At 39.3% G+C, this 24116-nt stretch overlaps 1 protein-coding gene across 1 annotated transcript in view; it reads left to right on the top strand.

Annotated features, from left to right (window-relative positions):
* Positions 1-16511, top strand: part of ARHGAP42 (Rho GTPase activating protein 42) — a 142136-nt gene extending 125625 nt beyond the window's left edge. The window contains exons 18-24 of the mRNA XM_036389283.1: positions 97-256; positions 2052-2196; positions 4080-4460; positions 5505-5661; positions 6771-6833; positions 10861-10940; positions 11149-16511. Coding sequence (XP_036245176.1) covers positions 97-256; positions 2052-2196; positions 4080-4460; positions 5505-5661; positions 6771-6833; positions 10861-10940; positions 11149-11237 — 1075 coding nt within the window. The 3' untranslated portion in view covers positions 11238-16511. The remainder of the gene's footprint in view (positions 1-96; positions 257-2051; positions 2197-4079; positions 4461-5504; positions 5662-6770; positions 6834-10860; positions 10941-11148) is intronic.
* The last annotated feature ends 7605 nt before the right edge of the window (positions 16512-24116 follow it).

Here is a 24116-nt window from a genome sequence, read left to right as displayed (position 1 = left end):
GATCTTGTAAAAATAGTAGTCTTAGCAAGTTTTTGACTGTTAAAATTGTAGTTTAGCACACTAATTAAATCACATACTATTTGTGTTCATTTAAAGGGTATCATTGCACAGTCAACAAAATCTTATGACTGTATCCAACCTTGGTGTTATCTTTGGACCAACTCTGATGAGAGCACAAGAAGAAACCGTGGCTGCTATGATGAACATTAAGTTTCAGAATATCGTCGTTGAAATTCTGATAGAACATTATGAAAAGGTAGAAAGAAATAATCTGTTTTGTTATGGAGTGGAACTAAGTTCTCATTTTCATTGCCATCATTAAGTCTTTAAGAATAGAGTCCAAAATGTGTAGAAGGTCATTAATAGAAATAATAGCTTCTTCCCACTCCATACTATGAATCTATATTCCTAGCAAGTGTTTCATGGCTGTGCAAGGTACAGATCCAAGGCATAATTTTCCATGCTTTGAAGGCATTGCTCTGAATCTTCAGTTGCTTTCTGAAGATTGCTTCCTGAGTCTAGAAACAGAAGGTCATAACTTTGCTCCTGGCTGTTCCAGCTCTTTCTTGCTACCATTGTATGAAGGTTCACTCTGGGTGAATGCAGGGATTCCTCTCTGAGTGCATCAGGTCAGGGTGTTTCTGGCCATTGCTGTTCTTAGGGGACATGTCAGCTGTATAGTGGTGATTAGTCACTATAAGGGTTGAGAAGGATTTGAGCAGGAAATCTTACACACTTTCTTTCAGTCACTACCATTGCTGGTATCAGCTTCACTGAAAGCTCCCCAGATTTTTTGTTTTAATTTTAAACTATTGGATTTCAGAATTCAGCCGAACATTCAAGACCTCCTTTACTTACTGTACTCAAAAGGAATTTTATTCTGGGGATCTTAGTTGAGCTATGTCATCTCCTCTGATGACTGACAAAACAAAGTGAAAAAAATTTTAATTTCTTTCATCGCATACTAATCAGCTAAGGGGCAGCTCCCAGTCAATACCAGGATCCCCTGGTTGATCAGTAGGTGCTGACAGTACAGCTTGGTATCATATTTCATAGGGACTCCTCAAAATGGCTATGAACCTGATAGACTTCTTGGCTCTGATTGCAAAACATATATATTGCATTTTTCCAATACTGAATTTCTTCTCCAGAAAATCAGAGTTCATTCATCACAAAGACTATGACTGCACAACCAAAGCCACTCCTGCTCTATTTCACTGTCTACAGAAATGTTTTTATATTGATTTGCTACTCACTAGGGCTTACTACAGTTTTAATGTACTCCGAGAGCATCTCAAGATGTCCATCCAAGTATTTCCTACTATAGAAGTATATTTGCTTTCTTCCACTTCTATGAATGGCACAAAGGTGTCTTTTCATGGTTTGCTTCATCTTCTTTTGGGAATGCCCTATAGCTAGAGAGCCCAGAAATCCTTTCAGAGATGCCTTCTGGCATAGCATGGTAAAAAATTGAGTTTTTTTGCAGCAATGAAATGCAAAATTGACCAGTGGCAGCACTGGTATGTAAGAGATAAGAAGCAGGAGATGCCTTAAACGTAAAGTTGTTCCTCATTAAACTTGACTTGTTTGGTCAAATAAAGCTTTCTGAAATCCAAATTTGATTGTAATAAGTTACGACTGTGACGTATTTCTGTGATGTATAAAAACTTTCTCTGGAACACAGAGCAAAAAAAAATCAACTTTGTCATAATATTTAAAAAATATGTTACTTCTTGGATAAGAGTCATTCGTAGGCACCTATTTTGTTTTACAATTTTAACTGTTAAGCCCTTCTTAACAAGAGATAGAAAATAAATCTATTTCAACAAATTAATACAAATATTAAGTACAGCTCAGTATTGTGGTTCTTGAGTTGTAAAATGAGATCAAAGCAAAGCTTATATTCTGTGCCTTTACTCTTTTGTAATGTATGAGACTATGTTAGTGTTAATTTCAAGCATAGTGGGGAGGAAAACCAATGGATTAATAATGAAAGTGTAAGAGTATCTCTGTTCTTTAATGTCATTTTTTCTCTTTTTCTAATCATGCAGATATTTCACACGGCACCAGACCCCAATATTCCTCTTCCCCAGCCTCAGTCCCGATCGAGTTCAAGAAGAACAAGAGCAATTTGTCTCTCCACAGGCTCACGTAAACCCAAAGGAAGGTACACACCATGTCTAGCAGATCCTGACAGTAAGTTTGTCATTCCATACTGGTTATCTTGCTTTTTATGTGATCTTTTAACTTTGCCTGAATAATATCCTATAGATACTGTATTCCAATGATCATCAGCTTTTTAACCTCTTTGAGTCACAGCAGCACTCTTGACTGGCTGCATTCCTCACTTCTGAGTAAGGAAAGATGTTTGGTTATAGGCAAGTCTTATGTTGCATACTGTGTTCAATTTAAACATTATATCCTCCTATAACAAATGTAATTCAGTAAAGGATAGGAGATCAAAACCATCACTTGGCTTTTTTCACATGCATGAAACTGTGGTCATTCCTTCAAAGTCAGCCACTGCCTCAGCTGCCAAAACCACTGAAACTTTCTTAGGTTTTCTGGAATGGAAACCAACTCTAATATTCCTGGAGAAGCAGTATATTCATCATATGGCTTACTGTTTAACAACAGGGAGTTTATCTATAATCCACTGCTTGTTTAGAATACTTACTTAATTTTTTATAGATGTAATTAAAAATTTTTACTTCATTCATTCTCATCTATTTGGGTCACCAATTTTTTACTTACTGGCTGGACTTTTAAGGAGTATTGAAACTTTATAAAAGCTTAAGTCACTACTGCAACAGACTTCCTAAAGAATTTCTGTGTCCCTTGGTTCCTCAAAAAGATTTAGATGAGACTGGATCAGTAAGTTAATCCACAGCTAAAGTGCATCTGTTCTTGAGCATCTGTAGTAATTCTGAAGTCTGTAATGTTTAGAAATCTATCCTCAGTATATTCTTGCACAGCTGCTGCACTTTCCATAGGCCTATGTTACTTGTTTCCAGCCAGGCAGAGTTTAAATACTAAATAACAATAGCTCCATGCACATGGATTGCCAGTGTGAACGGCGTGGAGTCCCAAGTAAGAAGTTACAAAGGAGAAGTCAGTTACACTCACCAGAGGATAAACTGGGCAAGTTTCAGGTGTTTTTCACTGTGTGGCTGCAATGAATGAATATCAGTATAAAAACGGGATATTTCTATGCAAGTATTTCACATAATGCATACAAGCTTCTTCAGGCTATGCCAGGGAAGATTCAGGTTGGACATCAGGAAGAATTTCCTCGCTGAAGGGCTTGTCAAGCATTGAAATGGACTTATCGGGGAAGTGGTGGAGTCTCCACCCCTTAAAATATTCAAGAAATGACATGACATTTAGTACCATGCTTCAGTTGATGTTGGGGTGTTCAGTGAAAGGTTAGATTCAATGATCTTGGGGGTCTTTTGCAACCCAAATGATTGTATGACTTCTGTGATGGTGGCAGTTTGATTGCCACTAGTTCTGATCCAACAGCTCTCCATTAGTGTTTTGCTTATTAGCTGAAACTCAGCACTTGTGTAAACAAGTTCCAATTAGTATCTCACTTGTGCCCTGAAACACTGAGGTAGAAGCAGAAGTACTCCTCTTACCAAATATCTCTCAGTGTGGCAGGTATGAGGGAGCCAAGGCTTCTGGCAATAACATTTTCAGAGTACAAGATGGTTTTAAGTCATCATTTAAATGAAGCACGGACACAATTATATTGCAGGAAATAAAGGAAATCTGTATGGGGTGAGAAAAGAGCTGCAAGTTTCATATGGTAGGGAATGATAAAAAATTACAGAAAATGCATCTGACAAAAAATACATTGGCGAATCTTGTGACTTTCAAGGGACTAATGCTCCATAAATGGGCAAGATGAGTATTCAAGTCGTAAATAAAAAAAAAGAGTTGTGTTCTTTGTGCAGGAAACCACAAATTAATGAATTTGATAACAAGGTACAAAAGAGCTAAAAGTGGCATGAAAGAAATGTACATGATTAGAAAATGCAGATTTTTCACTCTCTCTCCCTTCCCCGCCTCCTCCCTAGGTGACTCGTACAGCAGTAGCCCTGACAGCACTCCCATGGGCAGCATTGAATCTCTGTCTTCTCACTCCTCCGAGCAGAACAGCACCACCAAGTGTACGCCCTCACAGCCAAGGGAGAAATCAGGAGGGATTCCATGGATTGCCTCTCCCTCTTCTTCTAATGGCCAGAAAAGTTCAGGCCTGTGGACTACAAGTCCAGAGTCCTCATCAAAGGAGGATGCAACCAAAACAGATGTGGAATCAGACTGCCAAAGTGTAGCTTCCGTCACTGGACCAGAAAATGCCTCTCCACCAACAGACCCGACCAAAAAGAGTTCCTACAGTCTGTCTGGGCTGAAAAGGTCTTCAGCATCTTCCCTTAGATCAATTCCATCAGCTGAAGGTAATTTCCAAGGTCTTTTATCACATCAGTGTTATCTTATGCGTCAGAAAACAAGAGCTGGATCTGAAAGTTAATGATACTCATTAGTCTTGTTTGTTTGCTTGTTTTTAATTTTTGTGGTATGTTGTTTCAGTTTTCAAACTGCTTCTGACATATTTCCATTGCTTATAACCTGCACAGTTCACACACCTTAAAAAAATGTTTTTCAAATTTAGATCACCTTCTATACTCCTACAATTCATCTATAATTTGATACAGAATAATACTATAGATTATAAATATCAATATTAGAGGTATTGTGCTTGTATTTTTTGGATCTCTGTATTATGACAGTGTGTAAAGCATTATTAAGCAATGGTTGGTCTTTGGCATAAGGAGAGAAGCAGATGCTGTTTTCATCTTGCAGAACATCCATGGAAACAAGGCAGCAATCCACTGAGAAGGTCCCTGGAAGAACACATGTGGACATGGCTTATTAAAAGGACATCTTTTGTGTGCTATACAGTCTATAAACATATAGATTTCCTTTATCAAGTTGCAGTGGCAATTGTTTAAGGCAAATCATGATCATTTACTCTGAAGTATATTTCTTAAACTGCATGAAGCTTTTGTGGATATCGAAATGTTAATTCATACAAATTATTGTGGTCTGATTTCACACTGCTTTGATCAGTTGACTTCCTGAGAACCATTTCCCTGTGAATTTTTTTCAATTTTATGCAAAGTACTACTTTATAAATGCTTTTATTGTCACTTTTTAGTGATTGTACTATCTAGCCATGTAATTGCAATGTAATTTTTTAGCCTTCTCAATTTTAGTGTCATTTCCTCATTCTTTCTGTTGAGTCTATTCTCCTGGCTTTTCACCTGAAAGATGGTTTTTCTCGCTCTTAGTAAGTAGTTTCTCTTCCTGTTTTGACTCCTAAAAAAAAGAAAAAAAAACCTCAACAACAACAGCACGACCTTTGCTTTGCACAGTTATACATGTTTTGTAACAAATTCAAATCAGCTTTAATGTTCTCTATAATTTGATGTTTTCTTTAGGTAACAAAAGCTGCAGCGGATCTATACAGAGCTTATCTTCAACAGATACCAAAGATACACTAAAGGCTCCACCAAACCCTGATTTGCCTCCCAAAATGTGCAGGAGATTAAGATTAGATACTGCATCCAGTAATGGCTATCAAAGACCGGGATCTGTGTAAGTCATTAAGGCCCTTTGGAGATTTGTGTTGTTACAGTATTGTGTATTAGAAAGTCATTCCAGAAACTTTCATAAGTAATTGAAAAAGTATGCATGAATACTTGATTTTAATATTTCTGTATTTGTTATTTATTTATCTAGTTTTGTTAAAATTGTAAACAAAGGAGATGGCACAAAGTCTGTTTAAGTCAGTGGAAAGACTACCATTGACTTTATTAGAGAGACAAGGTAGAAATTGGAGACAAGGTAGAAATGTTTCCTAGGAAAATGATTAGTATTACTATCTCTGGTTCTTCTGGAATTTAATATTTCAGAAAATAGCAGAAATGCTATTTACTGTCTGTGCTGTTATCTCAGAAAAACCATCAGATTTTATTTGTGGAAGTCCAAAATTGGAGGAAGGAAAAAGAAAAGAAAACAAACCTTCAGCTCTGAAGTGTCTTCATTTACTGCTTGATAAATAGCTGATTTTTAACAGCTGGATTTTGGTTTGGTTTAGTTTTATTTCTTCAATGCTGAAAGGGAGATAGTTCTAAGCAATAGAGATTGTGATTTAGCCTTTTGAGATTTGGGTTAATAATGTTTCTCAGTGCTTTCAGAACATTGAAAAGTACGATCTCTCCTGATCTGACTTTGACCCAGAATATCTCTGTCTCAATGAACAAGTATTTCCAGATCTGCAGAGCATCAAGAAGTTTTTCAAATACTGCAGGATATCATTCAGCCTCTCCACTTTGTATCTGGAAGGGATCACCATAGTCATTTCACAGACTCCTGTGTCTTCCTTAAACAGAGAATTCTGCACAGCTCAGAGTTCCAGCATGAGTGGTAGACTTTCAGTAAAAGCAATTCCAATACATCTGTTGGCCATCCATGAATACAGTTTTAAATACAAAAGGTTGAGGTTTCCATTGGTAACTCAGCATGGCACTGGAGCAGGTGGAAGTCTGTTGCCCCAGTTAGGTTACACCCTTAAAAAGTCTGGTAAATAGGTATGTAAATGAATAATTAAAAAGAAAGAAAATTCAAATGTGTCCATGTCTTTAAATGATTAGAAGTGAAACTAGTGTGTGCAGTGTAAAGCAAGGCTTTGCATTTATTTTCAGAGTGGCTGCAAGAGCACAGTTGTTCGAAAGTGCTGGTTCACTTAAACAAGTCTCTTCAGGACGGTAAGTGCTACAAACTGTTTGACATCCTGTAAAATCCTTTCTGTTTTGCTGGCCTCAGGGATTGAAAAGAAGTGTTGGAGCTTTGTTCTGTGTCTTTTGGACAGCATCCAGTGGCATGTGAAAATTTTTTGGTTTACTAAGCTCATCCTTTCCTCAAAAGAAAGCTAAATTTCACAGATAATAGCAGCCAGTCTGGTTATTCTCTCACCTAGGGGAATAGTGAGAGAGGGTCAGGTCAGCTGTCTGCTTAAGGACACAGATACAAGAGAAAATTACCAGTATTTAAATTAGGATGAGGGTGCTGTATTTTCTCCATACAGCTGTTTGTATGGAACAGCTTCAGCAGAGTAGCAAACCTGCTGGTTTATGGTAATTTGCTCATATAGGCAGGTCTGGAATAACATCTACTTTAGAAAGTTCAAGATTAACTTGATCAGGATTTCTGTCTTTACCATCACACCTTCCATGCCTCAGTGTCTGTCTGGAGAAACTGTTGACCTTTCTTCTTGGTAGTGTGCAGCAGAAAGTATTGGCATTTTCTTCACAATTGTTCGCATTTACTTCATTAATTTGATTCATTTTTATATTAAATTAATTTAGAATTTTCTAGTAAGTGTTTGTCTAGGAAGCAGTATCTTCTGTACATTACTACTTTCCTTACAATTAATAGACAAAGCAGCTAAGTAAATAGTTGTATGAAAACATGTCTCTCTTCTCACTGTCCCAACTTTTAAAATTCTTTGAGACAGAACAGAGATTTAGAGCAGATCACTGCTTTACTCACTGATAAACCCATAACTAATCAGAACTGTTGACCCATGAAAAAAAGATGTCAATCCATGAATCCAGAAGTAGTAGCCTAAAGGAGCACAGATGTAAAGGAAGATGCCAACATGCTGAAAAATGTGTGGCCGTGGAATGCGTCTGTCCTCTCTGGCAGATCTAGCAGGAGGGGGAAAGAAAAAGCTCTCTTGCAAAGGCCTACTGATTTTGTGAGAGAAGCAGCTTTCAGGAATCGAGGCTCTTGTTTTGTGTAGTACCATGAACTGTAAGATGAACAAAAAGGAGGGTGGCAGGAGAGGAAAGGGGTGTGAAAAGATCAGGGCAATAATTTAAGTGAAAAAAGTATAAAAGAAGAATGTTCTTAAGCCAGTGCCCTAAGTTCAAAGCAATGACTGCTTCACCAGTCCTTCCTCATTTCATTTTCAACACTGTTCCTTTTCTTATTTTGTATTACTTCCTTCTTTCAAACTCTCTCCTGTTGTTCCTTCAGAGCCTATGCCATCTGTATATAAAAAGCATGTAAGAAGCAAAAATCTGACAAAGGAAAAAGTAGCAGTTTGGTAATGGATGTGGAGAGGAGATAACAAAGCTGAAAACATTGAAAGGCTGAATAGCTCCTCTACTTCAGCCTTCATAAGAAGGTAGAAGAGCAACAGGAGCAAGGAGAATGGAAAATGGGAGGTCAGCAGACAGAATGAGGAAGAAATCAGTAATAGCTCAGCTGTTCTTATAGTGCTGCTTAAGTCGGAGTATGATTTTTAAATTTGGAACCAGCTATTATTTAGCTGCATTTTATGAACATGAAGGCTGATTTAAAACTGTAGATTAGACATCGTTGTTTTGGGGTTTTATTTGGCTCTGAAGTAGATAGGAATTATGGTAATTACAACTTGATCATGCAGAAGAAATGCCTCCTGTGTTCATTACTCTGCTGACCATTGAATGTATGCAGGACTGAGTGTAAGGCAGAAAAACTATTTTTAAGCTGCCTGTTTTGATACCAGAAATACTCAAGTCAAGAGTCTTGGACTCTCTGCATGGGTAATTTACCCTGCTAAGATAAATTTCAAGCTACTGCTTACCTCTGCATTATAGAATGTAAGTAACTTCATCCCTGCTTGAGGCACCTGTTGCCTGCTGTGGTCTTTTGCACAGATGGCAGATCAAAAATACCTGTATGGTTTTGCAGTCTTACATTGTTTTCTGTATTGCAGCAGGTAATGCTGCACTTGAGATTTTACTGCCACAGTGGTCTGGTCCTACTTAGTTTCTTCTTATATTCAGTGTTTGCACCCCTGCTTTCTCACTTTGTATGATGCAACAGGTCTCTAATGAGTTGTATGTCCTCTTTTTTAATGCATTATTTGACCTGTTTTCTCTCCTTGTATACAAATATTGCCTTAAATGTCTTTTGTCACAGTATTACTCAGGTGTCCCATTATTAACATGGGGACCTGGCTTGATAGTAAAATTATTCAGATTTGAAATAATCCATGTGATTTAGTAAATTCATTACCTACTACTTTATTACAACTACAGCAATCTTTAACAGTTACTCTACTGTTTCAGATGTGTAAAATCCATGATTATGCCACACAGGTGTATTGGGTTTGCATAACAAGGAGTCATTCACGAGTCAACCCATCCCAACAGGCTGTTTTGTCATAGTGTTACTGATTTGGGTCAGGATAATTAGAACATCTGTAGTGCTCTCCATAGCTTTGAGGAAAAAGAAGATTAAATAATTTTAGTTTATGTGTGACCTTCAGTAATGTTATCTAAACTGCCTCTGTATATACATTATTATGTGTAAACTTGTACAGATTAAATAGAATAATGAATCAAGACATCTATCTTGTCAAGTGTAGGTGGCAAACTCTTCACAACAGGAGGCACCAAGGAGTTATTTTGGGAAAACTCTACTCAGAGCAGTCTACACCAGCCAGAGAGCAAGCTAACATTTAAGCAAAGTGAACAAACAGGGATCCAGTGCTCATCTTGTTTTAGTTAGCTGATGGGATGAAACCAGGATGACAGTACTAAAAATCAGAAATATTTCCCTGAAAATAAACTGCCCCTTGGATATTGTACAATTCAAAATTCCTGATCTCCTCTGAAAATCTCATCCTGAGAATGTAACCCTTGAGGAGCTATTAGTTCTCTTGAGATGAAGACAAAACATGCCATTTAGTCCAGTCACAAGTCAAAGAACCAACAGCAAAGCTTTTTATTCAGAGGGACAAATCATCTCTGGAAAGCTCTCACATAAAAACTTCAGAATATGTCCATCCACTGTCATACACTTTTAAAGGTTCAAATGAATTATGATAATGCTTATGATGTGGCACTCTTAATCAATCTATCATGCACCTCTTATATCTCACTATTTTGGGAGAAAGACATGATAGATTACATGCCACTTGCATATAGACACTCTCAAAAAGTATGCAAAAAATTTTAAACTTTGCCACGGGTCACATATTGGGTCACTGAGATAAATCCTGGCTAGAATGAAACCTCAGCTGGCAATTCCCCATCATATCACACAAAGGTGAAGTAATCAACAAGTTCATCTTCACTTAACGTAGTGTGGGTTTAAAGAAATTCAGAAAAATTGGTAGCTCATGTAAAATTGTTCTGAGTGTGTAAGTGAACATCAAGGTATTAGGTGAAGTGCAGGAATCTAAAGAGAACTAATTTCAATCTTCATGTTCAAACCTTCATTTTGTACTTTGCAGAATCATAGTGCCAGACCCCAAGAGGTTACTTTTCCTGTCCTCCTTCTCTGGCACAGAATCATTACTCCTTTTTGTCTCATGTTTACTTTCTAAGTATTATTTTCCTCTGTAGACCTATTAACAATAGTTTCTCACAGGTCAAGTTTTTAGACCTTTAATGACTTGATGATCACTTTTGAATTTGTCTCCAGGCAATCCATGGCTTGCTTCAAAAAGTATGCTCATTTCAGTACTTATTTGAATGAACAACTTCATTTTAAAAGTTCCAAATTATATTCCTGTTTAAATATCTAAGTGGGATGGAGTGCTTTTTTCTGCAATAACAAGCTTGTTAACTCCAGTAAGCTTGAAGTTATTATCTACTATAATTCTACTCCTCTGAATTGCTGTGTAACCAGTCGTTATCATATAACATTTGTACATCTGCTTATTCCCAGGTTTTAATTTCCTTTATGCCCTTTTCCTTGTTATCTCATTAATTGCAAGCCTGTATTTTTTTCTTTCAGACAAGCAAAAGCCATGTATTCCTGTAAGGCTGAGCATAGTCATGAGCTGTCTTTCCCACAGGGGGCAATATTTTCTAATGGTAAGATTTGTTCTACATTGCCTTACATATTAGAAAGAACCTATAAAAACTGAACTGTATTACCAAATGGGGGCATAATTCCATTTTTAGCTCTCAGCTTTTGCCCTGATTTTTCAATTGCTCTTGAATAAATACCATCTAAATAAATATATGTAGCATGTATGGGATTTTTAACAGTGTTTAAAGTTGTGTATATGTTTTTTTGCAGTGTATCCATCAGTGGAACCAGGCTGGTTAAAGGCAACTTATGAAGGCAAAACAGGACTAGTTCCTGAGAATTATGTTGTCTTCCTCTAGTAATCTTTAGTGGACAGCAATATCTTCATGGTATCCATGGTAACAAATAATAAGCACTATGATTTTTATCTGACACAGATATGGGATCAGCCCCTTAGCTGAGTGGTAGATTTCCTTCAGATGCTGCAGCTGCAGGTTACAGAGCTCCCTGCCAACAGAACAGAATGTGATGAAACAGTTAACAGTTTCTGTGCTGAGGACGGTACTCTGTTTAAATAACTTCCATTGTTTGAAAAGGGTTGTTCTGTTCTTCCTTTATGGGTAAGGAACTCTAGAGCAATAAAATAAATTTTAAAAAAATGCTATTTAGCTGCAGACTTTCAGGTCCGAGGATGTTGCTCACAGAAATGTGAAATTTAGAGGCAGTGCACTCTATGACATTTCTTGTAATCTGTGGTTTTTAATATGGAAAATCGTGGACTTTTTCATAATGTAAGTACTACTTCTATTGTGATCTGAATTCTCCCTTAGAAAACTTGATTCTAAAATTGATCCTAATCATTTCACATAAGCAATTACTTTACTGCAAATCAGAAGTTGGGACTTCTGTTAGTCATTGAGTTACAATATGGTATAGAATTTATACAGCTGATAATATCAGTTTATACACTGCCTGCACAGTGAATGCTCATTCAAAATGTGATATGTTTAATGAATGTTTCATTCAAATACTTAGTAGATTTCTTTCCTGCTTTCTGTATCAGCATAGATAATATTAACAGCTTTTATTTCAATGATAACCATCATCTGGAAGATATTCTCTCTGTGTCCCAGAACATCTGTAGAAAACAAGGAGATGCTGAATCTGGACTGACTGGGAGTCATGTGAAGTGAGCAGTGAAAAACAGCAGTATGTTTTGAAACCTGAGATAAATTGTAACTCATTCTTTTTTCATTGCAAATAAGACAAATGACCTGTGAACTAGCCAATTTTAAAAGCTATGAATGCTAAAAGCTCCATGTAGCAATAAAACTACTTAGTGTTATTTCTCCTGACTTCTGCTAAAATATTTGACAAAGATTCTCTCCTTCCACAGAATAAAAAATCCTTACTTTTCAAAGGTGTTGAAAAGACCTATTGATTGCTCCTGGTAGGACTGAAAACCAAAAAAAAAAAGCAAATAAAACCAAGTCAAAGAAAACCCCAGAAACACTAAGTAGCTTTCTCAGTCTGAGCAGTTTTCTTGTACACCTTGAGGGAAAACATGCACTGCTTGCTTGGCTACTTGCCATTCCTGATTGAAAACCATGACATTTAACCTCCATCTTAGTATTTCTTCAACACCAGTGCTTCCAAAACTATTCACTGGTTCATAGAACTATCTAGGCTTAGTTTCATAGATATGTCAATGCTCAGTTCTTTCTTCAGTAGCAGAAATCAACATACAAATCATCTGTTGATTTCTAAGTCCTACACTGCTTGAAGAAAATTTAAAGAAGAACTGCTGTTAGGGCTAAAAACATCAGTAATTTTTGACCTGCTGTTTTTTTCTTTCCATAGCCTTTTTCTTATTTAAATTGAAAAGTAAGATTCATCACCAACACAAAGTAGCACACCAGAACTTTCTTTACTTACATGTAGTGCATGAATTCTTCAGAGCAGTTGCTGGATTTCAGGCTGGTGGCAGAATGCTGCAGGATCTTTCTCCTCACTAATTCAATTATTGAGTGATGATCAGAGAAAGAGAGAGGCTCAAAGAACATTTTTCCAAAAATTGTTTTTTCAAAGGAGGAGTCTGAGCAAGACTGGCTGCAGGCAGTTGAGTATAGACCCCAGGCATTAGTGACTGAATGACCTGGGTTCTTTCTTGACCCTAAACAGTTTTATTAATCCCAAAACACATTTCACTTCATCTTAAATCCAGACTGTGCCCAGTGCATGGTGATGAAGGGTTGTTCCAGATGGCACTGGCAGTGAAGGCAGACTTGTGTGTGCTCATCATTTGCCCAGAGCAGATGTGAAAGGAAGTGAAGGTCTTTCCTCAGCCAGTTGAATCTTTCTTCATTTTAAGGCAAGCCAAGTTTTTTTAGTCTAAGCTATGCCTGAGACTGCGATTGCCCTGAGAAGACCAACATGGTTTTGGTTGTGTTTTTGCTGTATTTCGCAATCAAAAAGCTGTAGGATATCAAAAGGTTTGCCTCTGGTGACCTTCCCAGGAAAGTGCTGCTGCAGGCCAAAAGGAGCAGAAAGGGAAGCAGAACTTTGAACAGAGGATGGGAGCCCAGCACATCTCATAGGGGCAGAAAAATGCAGTGATCAGGGGGAAGGATCCCAGCTTGTGTCTCTTGCATGGAGTCAGTAGAAAACCTGTACTGAACATCCTTGGATGACTCCTCATACTTCTTAAGGGCAATTTAATTGTTGTGAAATTCTCGAGGAATTGTGAAATAGAAAATGTAAAAATTGTTTGCTCTTACTTGCTTTGTTCTAGCATGATTTAAAAATAAGTGGGGAAAAAACCCTAAGCTTAGGTAATTTCACATCCCCTGCATGTGTCTCACAATTCTCCAGTACTGTGTTTTGAAAGCAGCTGATCTGAGTGCAAGCTAGAGAAGTCAAAGATGCCAAGTTCATTAAAAATTTTGTAAAACTTCCAAGTTCAGTTACAGATTAAGCAAGTAGAGCCTGTGAGGGCTGAGGGGAAGGTTGTAGAAAGACCTGGAGGAATCCCTGTGGAGGAGAGGTGTTCATGTGTTCCCACACATTCATCTCACATTAGACCAAAACTAGGATTGGAGAAGACAAGTTCATAAGAAACTGGATTCCATTAATGTGCTGCTCACAGAACAAATCTGTGTTTTCCTCTGCAATGCTCTGCAGCTTTGTCAGGCCTTCTCCTGAACTAGCCATAAATGACTTTTAAGTCATTTAGTTTAAAATGGCATTTCAATCTGAAAAATGTTATCCCCATTCTTACTTACAGTTAGCCACTCACTCTCCAGGAGCAGGGGTTTTCATTTTTGGAACTCTATGGTTTTTCTTGTACTCTCCTCTGCAGCAGGTAGTAGCATTTTCTGTAGGGTCTTACTGCTGGGTGGTGGGTGCCCAGCCCTTCCCTACCTTTAAAGAGGGAGTTTGTCTCTACAAGAAGCTGAACAGGGAACCAGAAAGCTGAGTAAGTAGGGCTGCAAAGACTGAAGTGGGGAAGGGGGCAGCACCAAAGCTTCTCTAATGATGATACTCTCAGGCCTGACCAAAAATCTTTTCTGAAAATAGCAAAGAATCAGAAATCTATATAACATTTAAATGGAGATAAAGTATTTTGATAATGCCTTACCAGAAAATTAGGCAATCGGAATTAAATTAGCTCATAGTAGTGATTTACTATTCTTCATGGAAATCAGACTCACTCTACAAGCAAAGGTTAAACACTTTTTAAAATTATTATTATTATTGTTGTTGTTATTATTACTTTCCTTCCTAAAAGGATGCAGCAGGTTTGTTCCAAATATCACTGTCGAACTCAAGATAGATGATACGTTGTTGTTGTTGTTGTTTGTCTTGTAGAAATAATGTCTGTACCCACAACATATAATTAGCCATGTTTTTTCTTTGTTAAACTTTTTGATACATGTTGCTGCACAACATGAATCAGATTAATAGTGTGAAGGATATATTGTATGATAGATATGTAAAGTATATTAATATTCTATATTCACACTTTTTGTTAATGATGATAAAGGCTACGGTTTTAGTGTGTAATTCCTTTGAGTTCAGTATTAAAATGTCTTTGCCATATTTTGGCATTTAGAGTTATATGTAACAAAACTGTTAAATTAAACCATCATTATTACTTATGTCCCTAACTAATCTATAATGTTCATTGTACAATTATTTCTAGAAAAAAAAGATGCACAGATTTGCTGACCAGCACTATTCTATGATAGTAATAGTAACTTATTTTCCTTTTACATATTTTCTGGTGCTAATCTCTATTCTTTGCCTGTAATTGGATTGAATTGTAATGTGCCTTTAGGAAAGACATGTTAGGAGAGGAAAAGCTGTAAAATTCTGCAGTTCAAAACAGTAATTACAACAACAAAAAAAGCACTGTATTGTAGTAACTGGATTTTTTTTGTTGTTAACTTTTCTCCCCTGGCCTATTTTCTACTAAATAAGATTGCATCAGAATAAATAATGAAACTGAAAAGCACATTGTTCTTGATATTTCTTTTCCTAAGGCAGAAGGTTGTGCAATTTTGGCTTGAGCAGCAAGAAGAGAAATCCCAGTTGAGGAGCACATCCTCCAGACTGGGATGGATCTTCTCCACTGATGGAAACTCTCAAAGTTCTAGTGAAGTCCAAGACAGACCTTTGGCAATTGATAGTGAAGGTTTGCTGGCCAGAAGCCCCTAGAAAGGAGGTAGAATATTCTGCTAATGTGATAATCTTTGATCCAGCTTGGTGTTGTCCTTTCTTCAGCAGAGCGGCCTGGATGAATTGTTCAGTGGCCAGAGATGAAAGCCATAGGCAACCTTAGTCTCTCTCTGGCTGGTCACAGAGCCCTGAAGATGATGCTGCTGCTGCAGCAGCATCCAGCCCATCCAGCTCCTGCTCCTGATTAAGTCCACTGTCAGTCAGGCTTTGTCTGTACACATTGGGAGGTCTCTTCTTTTTTTGCTTAAGATTTTGCATGGGCTTTGGGAGTTTGCTCTGTTTTGTTTTAGTAACATGCTTGGCATCCGAATTCAGTCGCTGAGGATCATATCCGTTCTTTATTTGCCCTGTGTGTGGCAGTGTTTAATAAGCCATCACATTATTCTTGTTGTTTTAAGTGTAGAGCACAGTGCTCCAACCCTTGGACGCCCCTGCTGAAAGCTGTTTTGCCTCTGAACTTTCTGCAAGTAATTGTCATCAAAGCTCTGGCACTAAAGATAGCACCATTATCTCTGCAAGAGTTTCTGTTGGAGCAAAGGGCAGAACAGCTGAACAGGGCACATGGATAGTTTCAATTTTCAATCATATTTATGGCAATTTTGGAGGTATTAGAGTTTATAAGAGTTACTTTAGATACTATATGATATTTTAATAGGAAAATATATACAATCAATAACTATATCTATTTAATAAAGTCCTAAATTATCTTATTGAACTCTCTGTTTATTTTGTAGTGTGGTTTCAATAATTATCTGCACTCTGTATATATCTACATGTAAATAACTAGCATGACATGCATAAGCTGACTTCGCAGACATAATTCTATGTTGTACTTTACACTGTATTTCAAAAATTTGAAAAAATGTTTCTCAAAATAAAAATCCTTTATACACAAACTGGTTTTTTTATTTGTTTTCAATTTGGGTTCAGCTTTTTCTTTTTTCCAAGTAATACCACTTTGGTTCTACTTCTATTCATACATGCATTTTAGAGTAGCATTGCTACTCTACATAGTTGATGGGCATGTGAATTCCAGACAATAGTCTGTCATACACTGTCCTGATATCCTTATTATTATCTTTGGAAGTCTCCAAAGATGTGGCTTTTGTAGAAAAGAAAACGACAGCTTTGGATGCTAGGTAGCAACAAGCAGAGCCCTGGCGAGGCAGAATCTCGCTGATGAGGTCTTTGCCTCTGGAATTCAGCAGGTGGATGGGCTCAAGGGAGGGCCTTCCATGGCTCCATTCCAGCAGCACTGCCAGGTGGGGGAAGCAAGGGAGTGCAATGGCCTCTGCAAGTTCCCTTGTATGCCCTCCCCAGCATCTCTCCATGACTTTTTGCCTCAGTTTTTACAGCCCATGGGCTGGAGTTACAGCTGTGCCCCAGGCACAGGAGCTGTGAGGTGGCCTGCTTTGCCTTTTCTCTGAAGGAACTCACCAGAAACTCAGGAGACTTTAATATCCCTGAAACAATCAGGCTTTATTATGATACAGACTAAAAAACCTGTGCTTCTTAAACAAGATCAAACCAGCCAGCTGATAAACTCTTTCCCTGTTCACTGTGCTTGGGCTTGGTCAGTGCAGAAAACTGCAGGAGGCCAGGGAGGATGGATACTGCTCCTGCATCCATGGCTGCCAGCTGCCAGCTCCTGTCCCTGGCACGCTCAGGCTGCTGTGCCTCCTGCCTGCCAGCCTCCTCCTGTGTGGGCACTGTGCCCTCAGCTCTGCCCAGAGGCACATCAGAGACAGAAACAAAACACCAGTACCCTGGCTGTAAGTAAAAATGAGACTGTTGAGAAGCCAAGCAGCACAGACCAGATGGAAAAAGAGTCTTTCCCTTCTGGTGCTTTCTAACAACTGCTCCGAGGTGAAGCCTGTGTTTCACAGCTCTCCTTGCTTGAGGACTTGAGAGATGTGGACTCTCCTTTCAGGAATCAAAACATCACCTGCAGCCTGCAGTCACCAAACTGTCTTGCACCTCACTGAGATGCTGGTGTCCCCAGCAGGATGGGGCCAGCGAGAAGGCAAGGTTCCCCTTGGGACCAAGGGATGCAGTTGAGCTGGCAAAGCCCCTTCTGGCTGTATTAGTTCAGCTGGAAAAGCCTGACAAGTAGAGGGGCTGCAGCAAGGGGTTAGAGCTGAGCTGAAGCTTAGTGCCCTGACTTCAAGTGTAGAGAACCACCCCTGAGTGAACCGTTCCTGTGGAACAATAGCAATGTCACCATCACTCCCTGCAACACTCCCAGGTGCCAAGGGAACTTTTGGGAAGAAGAGAAGAGCAAGGACAGACGCCCTGAGGCACCTGCCCGTCTCTGCTGCCCTTTGTGCCTAGTGAGCTGGGCTGTGCCAGTGCCTGCATCAGCACTGCCACAGCTCCCTCTGGAACCAGCACTTGGGACTGGATTCCCCTCCACTCCTGCTGGGGCCCATGAAAGCAGCAGTGTTAGGAGCTGGAAATGCCACAGATACCCTGCTCTGCACTGTGAATAGGCACAAGAGCAAATGGAGAGTATCTCCATGTTGATAGTTCATCAAAAAATGACAGTTCATTACTGATTTTGTGTTAAAAATCTGGAAAAAAAAGGTTGTGTTTTCTATTAGAGTTTTCTGCTCTTTTCCATGGAAATGGAGGCTTCTCAGCTTCAGAGCTCCTGATCTGCAGGGGTGAGTGAATGAACATTACTTTGGAGTCTAGACTAAGCTCTAAAATAGTTCTCATACTCATTTTTACAATGTCCCATTTTATTTGACATCAGGGAATAACTACAATTTTTTTTTTTTTTATTTCTGGGAAGCCCATGTTATACATGCTATATTTTGACATTTCATTGAACATTTAAATGTAAAAAGATTTAAATTGCTGTTGAATCAACACAACTGTGTTGAATTACCACACTAACACCTAATTTAAAACTCTCAAGGGGTGAGACATCTCTGCTTCTTACCAGAAAGGATTAAGACACATCTCATTACTTGGTTGCATTAAAGCACCTTACTGGGAATGATTCTCATGTGTTTGGAAAAATTAGTATTTTTGGCTTTATTATTGATAAGGCTTCAATGTCAGCTATGGAGAAAGTGATGTGTGGAATTGCTTTGGTATAGAATGTGTGCTGAGATGAGCCAGGCTGGCCACAGCCTCCTGCCTAAAGAGGAGAAACTTCAGTGATCCAAGGAAACAGCATAGGCATAAACTGAGCAGGTGGCAAAGTCAGTTCAGGTCCTGGTTCAGAACATTTTCTCATTAGTTTAGCATGATGCATTCCTTCAAAACCAACCTTTCTAACACAAACACTGCTCATTAAACATGGTAAATAAGGTATCTGCACTTTCCTCTTTTAAAATTTTATTTCATGTTTATAAAACTTTTCCTGTGTCATTTGGATTAATCACTGATACAGAAACAAAGTATTGAAAGATATTCTTGGCTTCTTTTGCAATGCTTGGCTTCTTTTCTATTGTATTTATGGCAACAAGCTCAAAAGCTGAACTAACCTAGAGCAAGTGCCTTTGCCAAAGATCATGGTGTGCTTTTTTAATGTAAACATGCAGGGATTCATGGGAACATTAAGTGACCTCCACAGCCGGTACAGAAAGGAGTCTTAATTCACTTGAAAGTACTTTGGTAATTGGAATACATCTCTCTGCCAGTATAATTGAGGAACTGATTAGTTAGACCCAGCACGGGTGTATTTCATTTAAAATTACTGTTAATGGTTCTTGGGTGCCCTTAAAAGGGATCACAGTTCCATCTGAACGAAAAACATTAGTGATTTAGTTTTGTCGGTGGTCATTGCTTTTGTATTCCTACAAAAAACCCCACACATGCAAAGGGAAGCATGCAGCACATCTGGATTTGGGGTATTTTCAAAACAAGGTTTGCAATGCTGTGCTTTGGCTATGGCAGCAGGTGGGGGGGCTGAGAGGGTGGGGGCTCAGCCCTGGGTGGGCTTGGGGCAGGGTGGGGCGTGGATGGTGCCCAACATGTCACAGCACAGCAGAGCTCAGGGCAATGGGCTCCAGCCAAGCTCGTTTGGGGTCTCCATGTTCCAGAGATGACCATACACTCAGGGCAGCCCTGGGGAAACACCAGCACAGTGCACAAGCAGGTGAGACAGCTGCACACTGGGAAGCCCCGTGAGAAGCCTTTCAGAGGACAATTCCCAAACCAGGCAGAAGGGGTAAGAAACCTGAGCTTGATCCGTGGAGTGTTCCTCCAAATAAATTACCTGGCATGCAGGACACAACTGGTTCCTAGAATAGAGCACGTGCTGTTTGCAAGAGCCTCACCAGAAGGTAACAAGGGTTAGGGTTTCAGTGCACCTGAGCTGGGAGGCTGAACACAAAGTGCTGGAAACAGAGACTGGGTAAGCAGTGACAGCTGTGAGCCCTGAATTACCACAAAACAAGCAGGATGCCTCTCAGCAGAGAAAATCCACAAGAAGAAAAGACAAAAACCACACTGCTGGGCCCTGGTGCACCCTTCAGGGGCATCTAAAGAAATCTAGTAGATAGCAGAGACCTCAGAGACACTTAGGTGCAAATAAATTTTGCTGGGCAGCTGTGATGCAAAATATCTTTACATAAAACATCATCTTAAATTGTCATTTTAAGTTTGTTATTTCCTGCTATTGCTGTTGCTCAAGGGATGCTTTTGTTTGGTCCTGTGAAGGGCTGTTTCTTTTCTGTAATTAGGACAAACTGCCTGCCTTTGATGGGAAATATGGCCATTCTGCACAATGTCCTTCTCCCCAGACCTTCCCTGAGAAACCTGCAGTGAATGCCATAGGAGTGTGTCACCCTCTTCCAGCTGTGATTTGCAACATTTCCAGATGGGCCTTTCTCCCTGCCCTCCCCATCCCCCTGAAGTTCAGACAATACAAAACAAACCAGCACAATTATTTTTACCCTCAGAGCAACACAGAACTAAGTCTGCCCCTGCCAAACCCTTGCCTTAATATTTTTTTCTCACCTTTGTTCAAAGGATGCCTTGAAATATTTCTGAAAGGAACTGGGACCAAACGTAAGCATGATCATAATAATGATATCTGTAAGCACATCAGCATGAGAAACTCAGGTGAATCTTGTGGCTTTTTAGCTAATTAGCTTGGCTGGATAGTTTGTATCCAGAGGGACAATCAAGACAGAGTGTTTATCATGGTGTTATTTGTGTAAATCTCTCACAAATAGCTCCTCACCTGAAGGCAAAAGAAACAAGCATGGCTCTTTCCCTGGCACACGTTTAGGTCAGCCTTCCCTGCAGGAACATCTGAGTGAAACAGTGGTAACACCAGAGCCAGGGCAGCTCACAGGGGGTGATTTAGGATACTGGACCTCCTCAGAGCATCACCTCAGCCTTGGCTCAGTTTGGTGCCTTCTCCAGTACTGCAGTACCTTCATTACTGACACACAGGAAAGGAAATAATGGTTTCATCTGAATTCCCACAGGGCAGCATCTCTGACACCGCTCATTTCTTTCATTTAGAAAATCACAAAATGCCAGCGCTGCCTTCCCTGCAGGCAGGCAGTGATTATTGCTTCACTTGTTAGTATGTTTAAGAGGAAGCTCACTGTGCTGTGCAGGGATGAGTCAGGCTCGAGAGCATCTGCACATCATTGTTGAGTCTGAGATGTCACAATAAAAATCCCATCTCATTTAGGGAGACTCTCATCTGCTAAAGGTTAAAGCAAAACCTTCTACCTCAAAGGGTTTAGACATCCTATGTCAAATAAGGAGTAATCTTATTTTATTCTTTATACCCTTCTATTACCATGTCTGTTAAAAAGAATAAAACCCCAAACTATCCTTGAGCAAAAGAGGTATGCATTGAGGCTGATTTGGGACAGAGCAGATATAGATGGAGATATGTAGAGATATATATATAGGTATATAGAGATGTATAGAGATACATACATACATACACACATATATACATATAGATATATATGGACACACAAAGCTATTCCACCCAATCCTGAGGAACATTATTGTGTAAATAAATAATGGGGGCCTAAATAAAGGTACCAATGAAGATGTGCTCCACTGCATATTTAAGTAAGACCATATTCTTTCACTTTGACATCTTGAAGTTCAAGTGTCTCAGAGACTTTAAGATTATTTTCTTCTGTGTCCTAGCTGTTAACAGAACTTCCACATAGAAGAAATTCATGTGTTTTTGTACCGACTAAATGCCTTCCCCAGTCGTTTTATACTGCATGGAATGCTTAAAACTAAATTAATTTGGAAAATAAATCATCTGTGTGGTAAGTCCCAGAGCTGTCAACCTGTGATGTGTACATGGAGCACTGGTAACATCCAAGATATCAATTGACAAGAATGAGGACATTCAGAAATGAAACTGCAACATCACTTTCAAGATGTTCTGTATTATATGGAAATTATGTCCATGAGTATTGGTGTTGTTGGCATGACTAATCCTTCTCTGAGGGCACACTAACACTGCAGCACACCCTTAGAAAGGGGTGACATCTACACCAGCAGTCCAGATTTTTGCCAGTATTTCCTTGGAACAGAAAAGGAGGAGGGTGGTCTCTCCTGTTGATGGAGGACCACCTGGCATTTCCCAGCCATTCTGCCTGTGCCCCTGACCAGGCTGCTGCTCCCACTCCTTGCCTGTTGCACACCATATCACAAGGCATTGGGGTGGGAAGCAGAACACATTAAGGATGAGGGAAGGATCACCTGAGCACTGGAGTCAGTTCCTTATAAGCCAGGGGTGATGTTGGTGCAGCCCTGTTGGTGCAGCCAAGGAAAGGTTGCACCAGTCCAGGTCCATGACCAGCAACAAGAAAAGTTCTTCTCCCCCATGACTGAGGATCCCAGGGTGGATGGATGGCAGATGGATGCATCCTGCAGTGTGCACCTCAGAGGACAGATCTGGCACTGACCAATTCTGGCAGCAGAAAGCTCCAGCTCTAGGTGTGGACTGGCTCTGTAAAGTCCAGGGACAATTTATTCTGAAACCCTGGCTTTTAAATAGTTACAAATTAATGATTACCCAATGTGTAGGCTGCTGTGCTAATGGTGTCTCTACTCAGATGTATTTTTGCTGATCTGGACCAGCAGTGCCATGCCAGCACCTCTTTTCCCACAGTGCCACAGTCTGTGCTCTCACATCAGCACCTCTTGCTAGTGCTGCTGTGCTTGGACCTTCTGCACTGCAGGGCAGGCTTTTTAATAAACTTTCCCTTTGTATGTGTTTATGCCAGGAGATCAGGAATGCATTGTAATTTATTTTGATTTTTGATGCTTCTATCAGCTGGCAGTTTGCTTCAGTTTTGATTAAAGTCACAACCTTCCATGTAAGAATAAATAAAGATATAAATAAGTAATTAAAATAGGTTTTATTGTATCCTGTCTTGTAGAGGGTTTGAATGGCAAAAACTGTGAAAGACACTTCTGCCCCCCCGCCACCGTTTCCCAGCCATACAGGTTTGAACTCAGTGACTAATCAATGTGCATTGTCTCTAACCTGGAGCTGCCAACGTATTCCCCCAAAATCAGCCCCCCAGCAGCTGCTCTGGAGGACTGCAGCACAGGTTCAGCTGTCTGGCAGCTGCAGCCCTGTGTCCAGTGACAGCAGTGTCATTCTGCAGCTTTAGCTTCCACTCAGTCTAGAGGATTTTTGTAAATCTACTGAAGAGTTAAACACTTCTCATACTACTACAAAGCAAGCACATCCCCAGTTTATTGGACATGACACAATGTAGCAAGACAACACCTTTGCAAAAATATTTGAAGCTATTATTTCAGTTGTACAAATATAGAGATGAAAGCTCCTCAAGAGGAAAATACAGAAATCTTATACAAGTCTTTTTTTTCCAAAAATAAAAATAGCAGCAAAGCATAAATTGTATCTATCATGATCCTAATGTCAAATACAGAGAAATATGAAGATCAGTCCAAAGATGTCTCAGAATTAAGGATTATTTGGCTTTCTACAGATTTTTTCCATTAAGGATTAGAAAGACTCTACAAAGTGTTAATGTATTACATACCCAAGAAACCCATTAGGAAAAGCAGGTGTGTTGAAGGCACAGAAGGAGGGGAGAATAAATGTTTCACAAATATTTGAAATGTGGATTTAGACGCTGTAAGAAATTCAGAAACTTCAACAGATCATGCATTCCAGGAGTGCCCAGCTTTGGTTTCTGCTTTTCTCTATCATGTAGTTTTTCTTAAAATTAATGTTTGTCTTCAGAGAATGCTTAAAGGGTACTTCCAGTGCAAAACTTCATTAAGTAATATTTTCAAAATTTCAGATGTTTGGAGTTCTTTTTGTTTTTTTTTTTTTTTTTTTTTTTATGTCAGATTTGTGGAACCCTTTGGCTGTGGGCAGCCAAGTAGACACATGACCTGTATTTTGAAGCTTGAGAAAGGGAAGCAGTTTCTGTCTCCCAGTAAAACCTAAGCTGGCTGTAGCCATCACTAGGAACTGCTTCTAACAGCAACTGGGGATGTGAGTGTGTAAAATTATTGTA

This window comes from Molothrus ater, chromosome 2, assembly GCF_012460135.2.
Source record: "Molothrus ater isolate BHLD 08-10-18 breed brown headed cowbird chromosome 2, BPBGC_Mater_1.1, whole genome shotgun sequence".
NCBI classification, from domain to species: domain Eukaryota; kingdom Metazoa; phylum Chordata; class Aves; order Passeriformes; family Icteridae; genus Molothrus; species Molothrus ater.
Note: the sequence above shows the minus strand (reverse complement) of the source record. Positions and strands in the feature narration are given on the sequence as shown.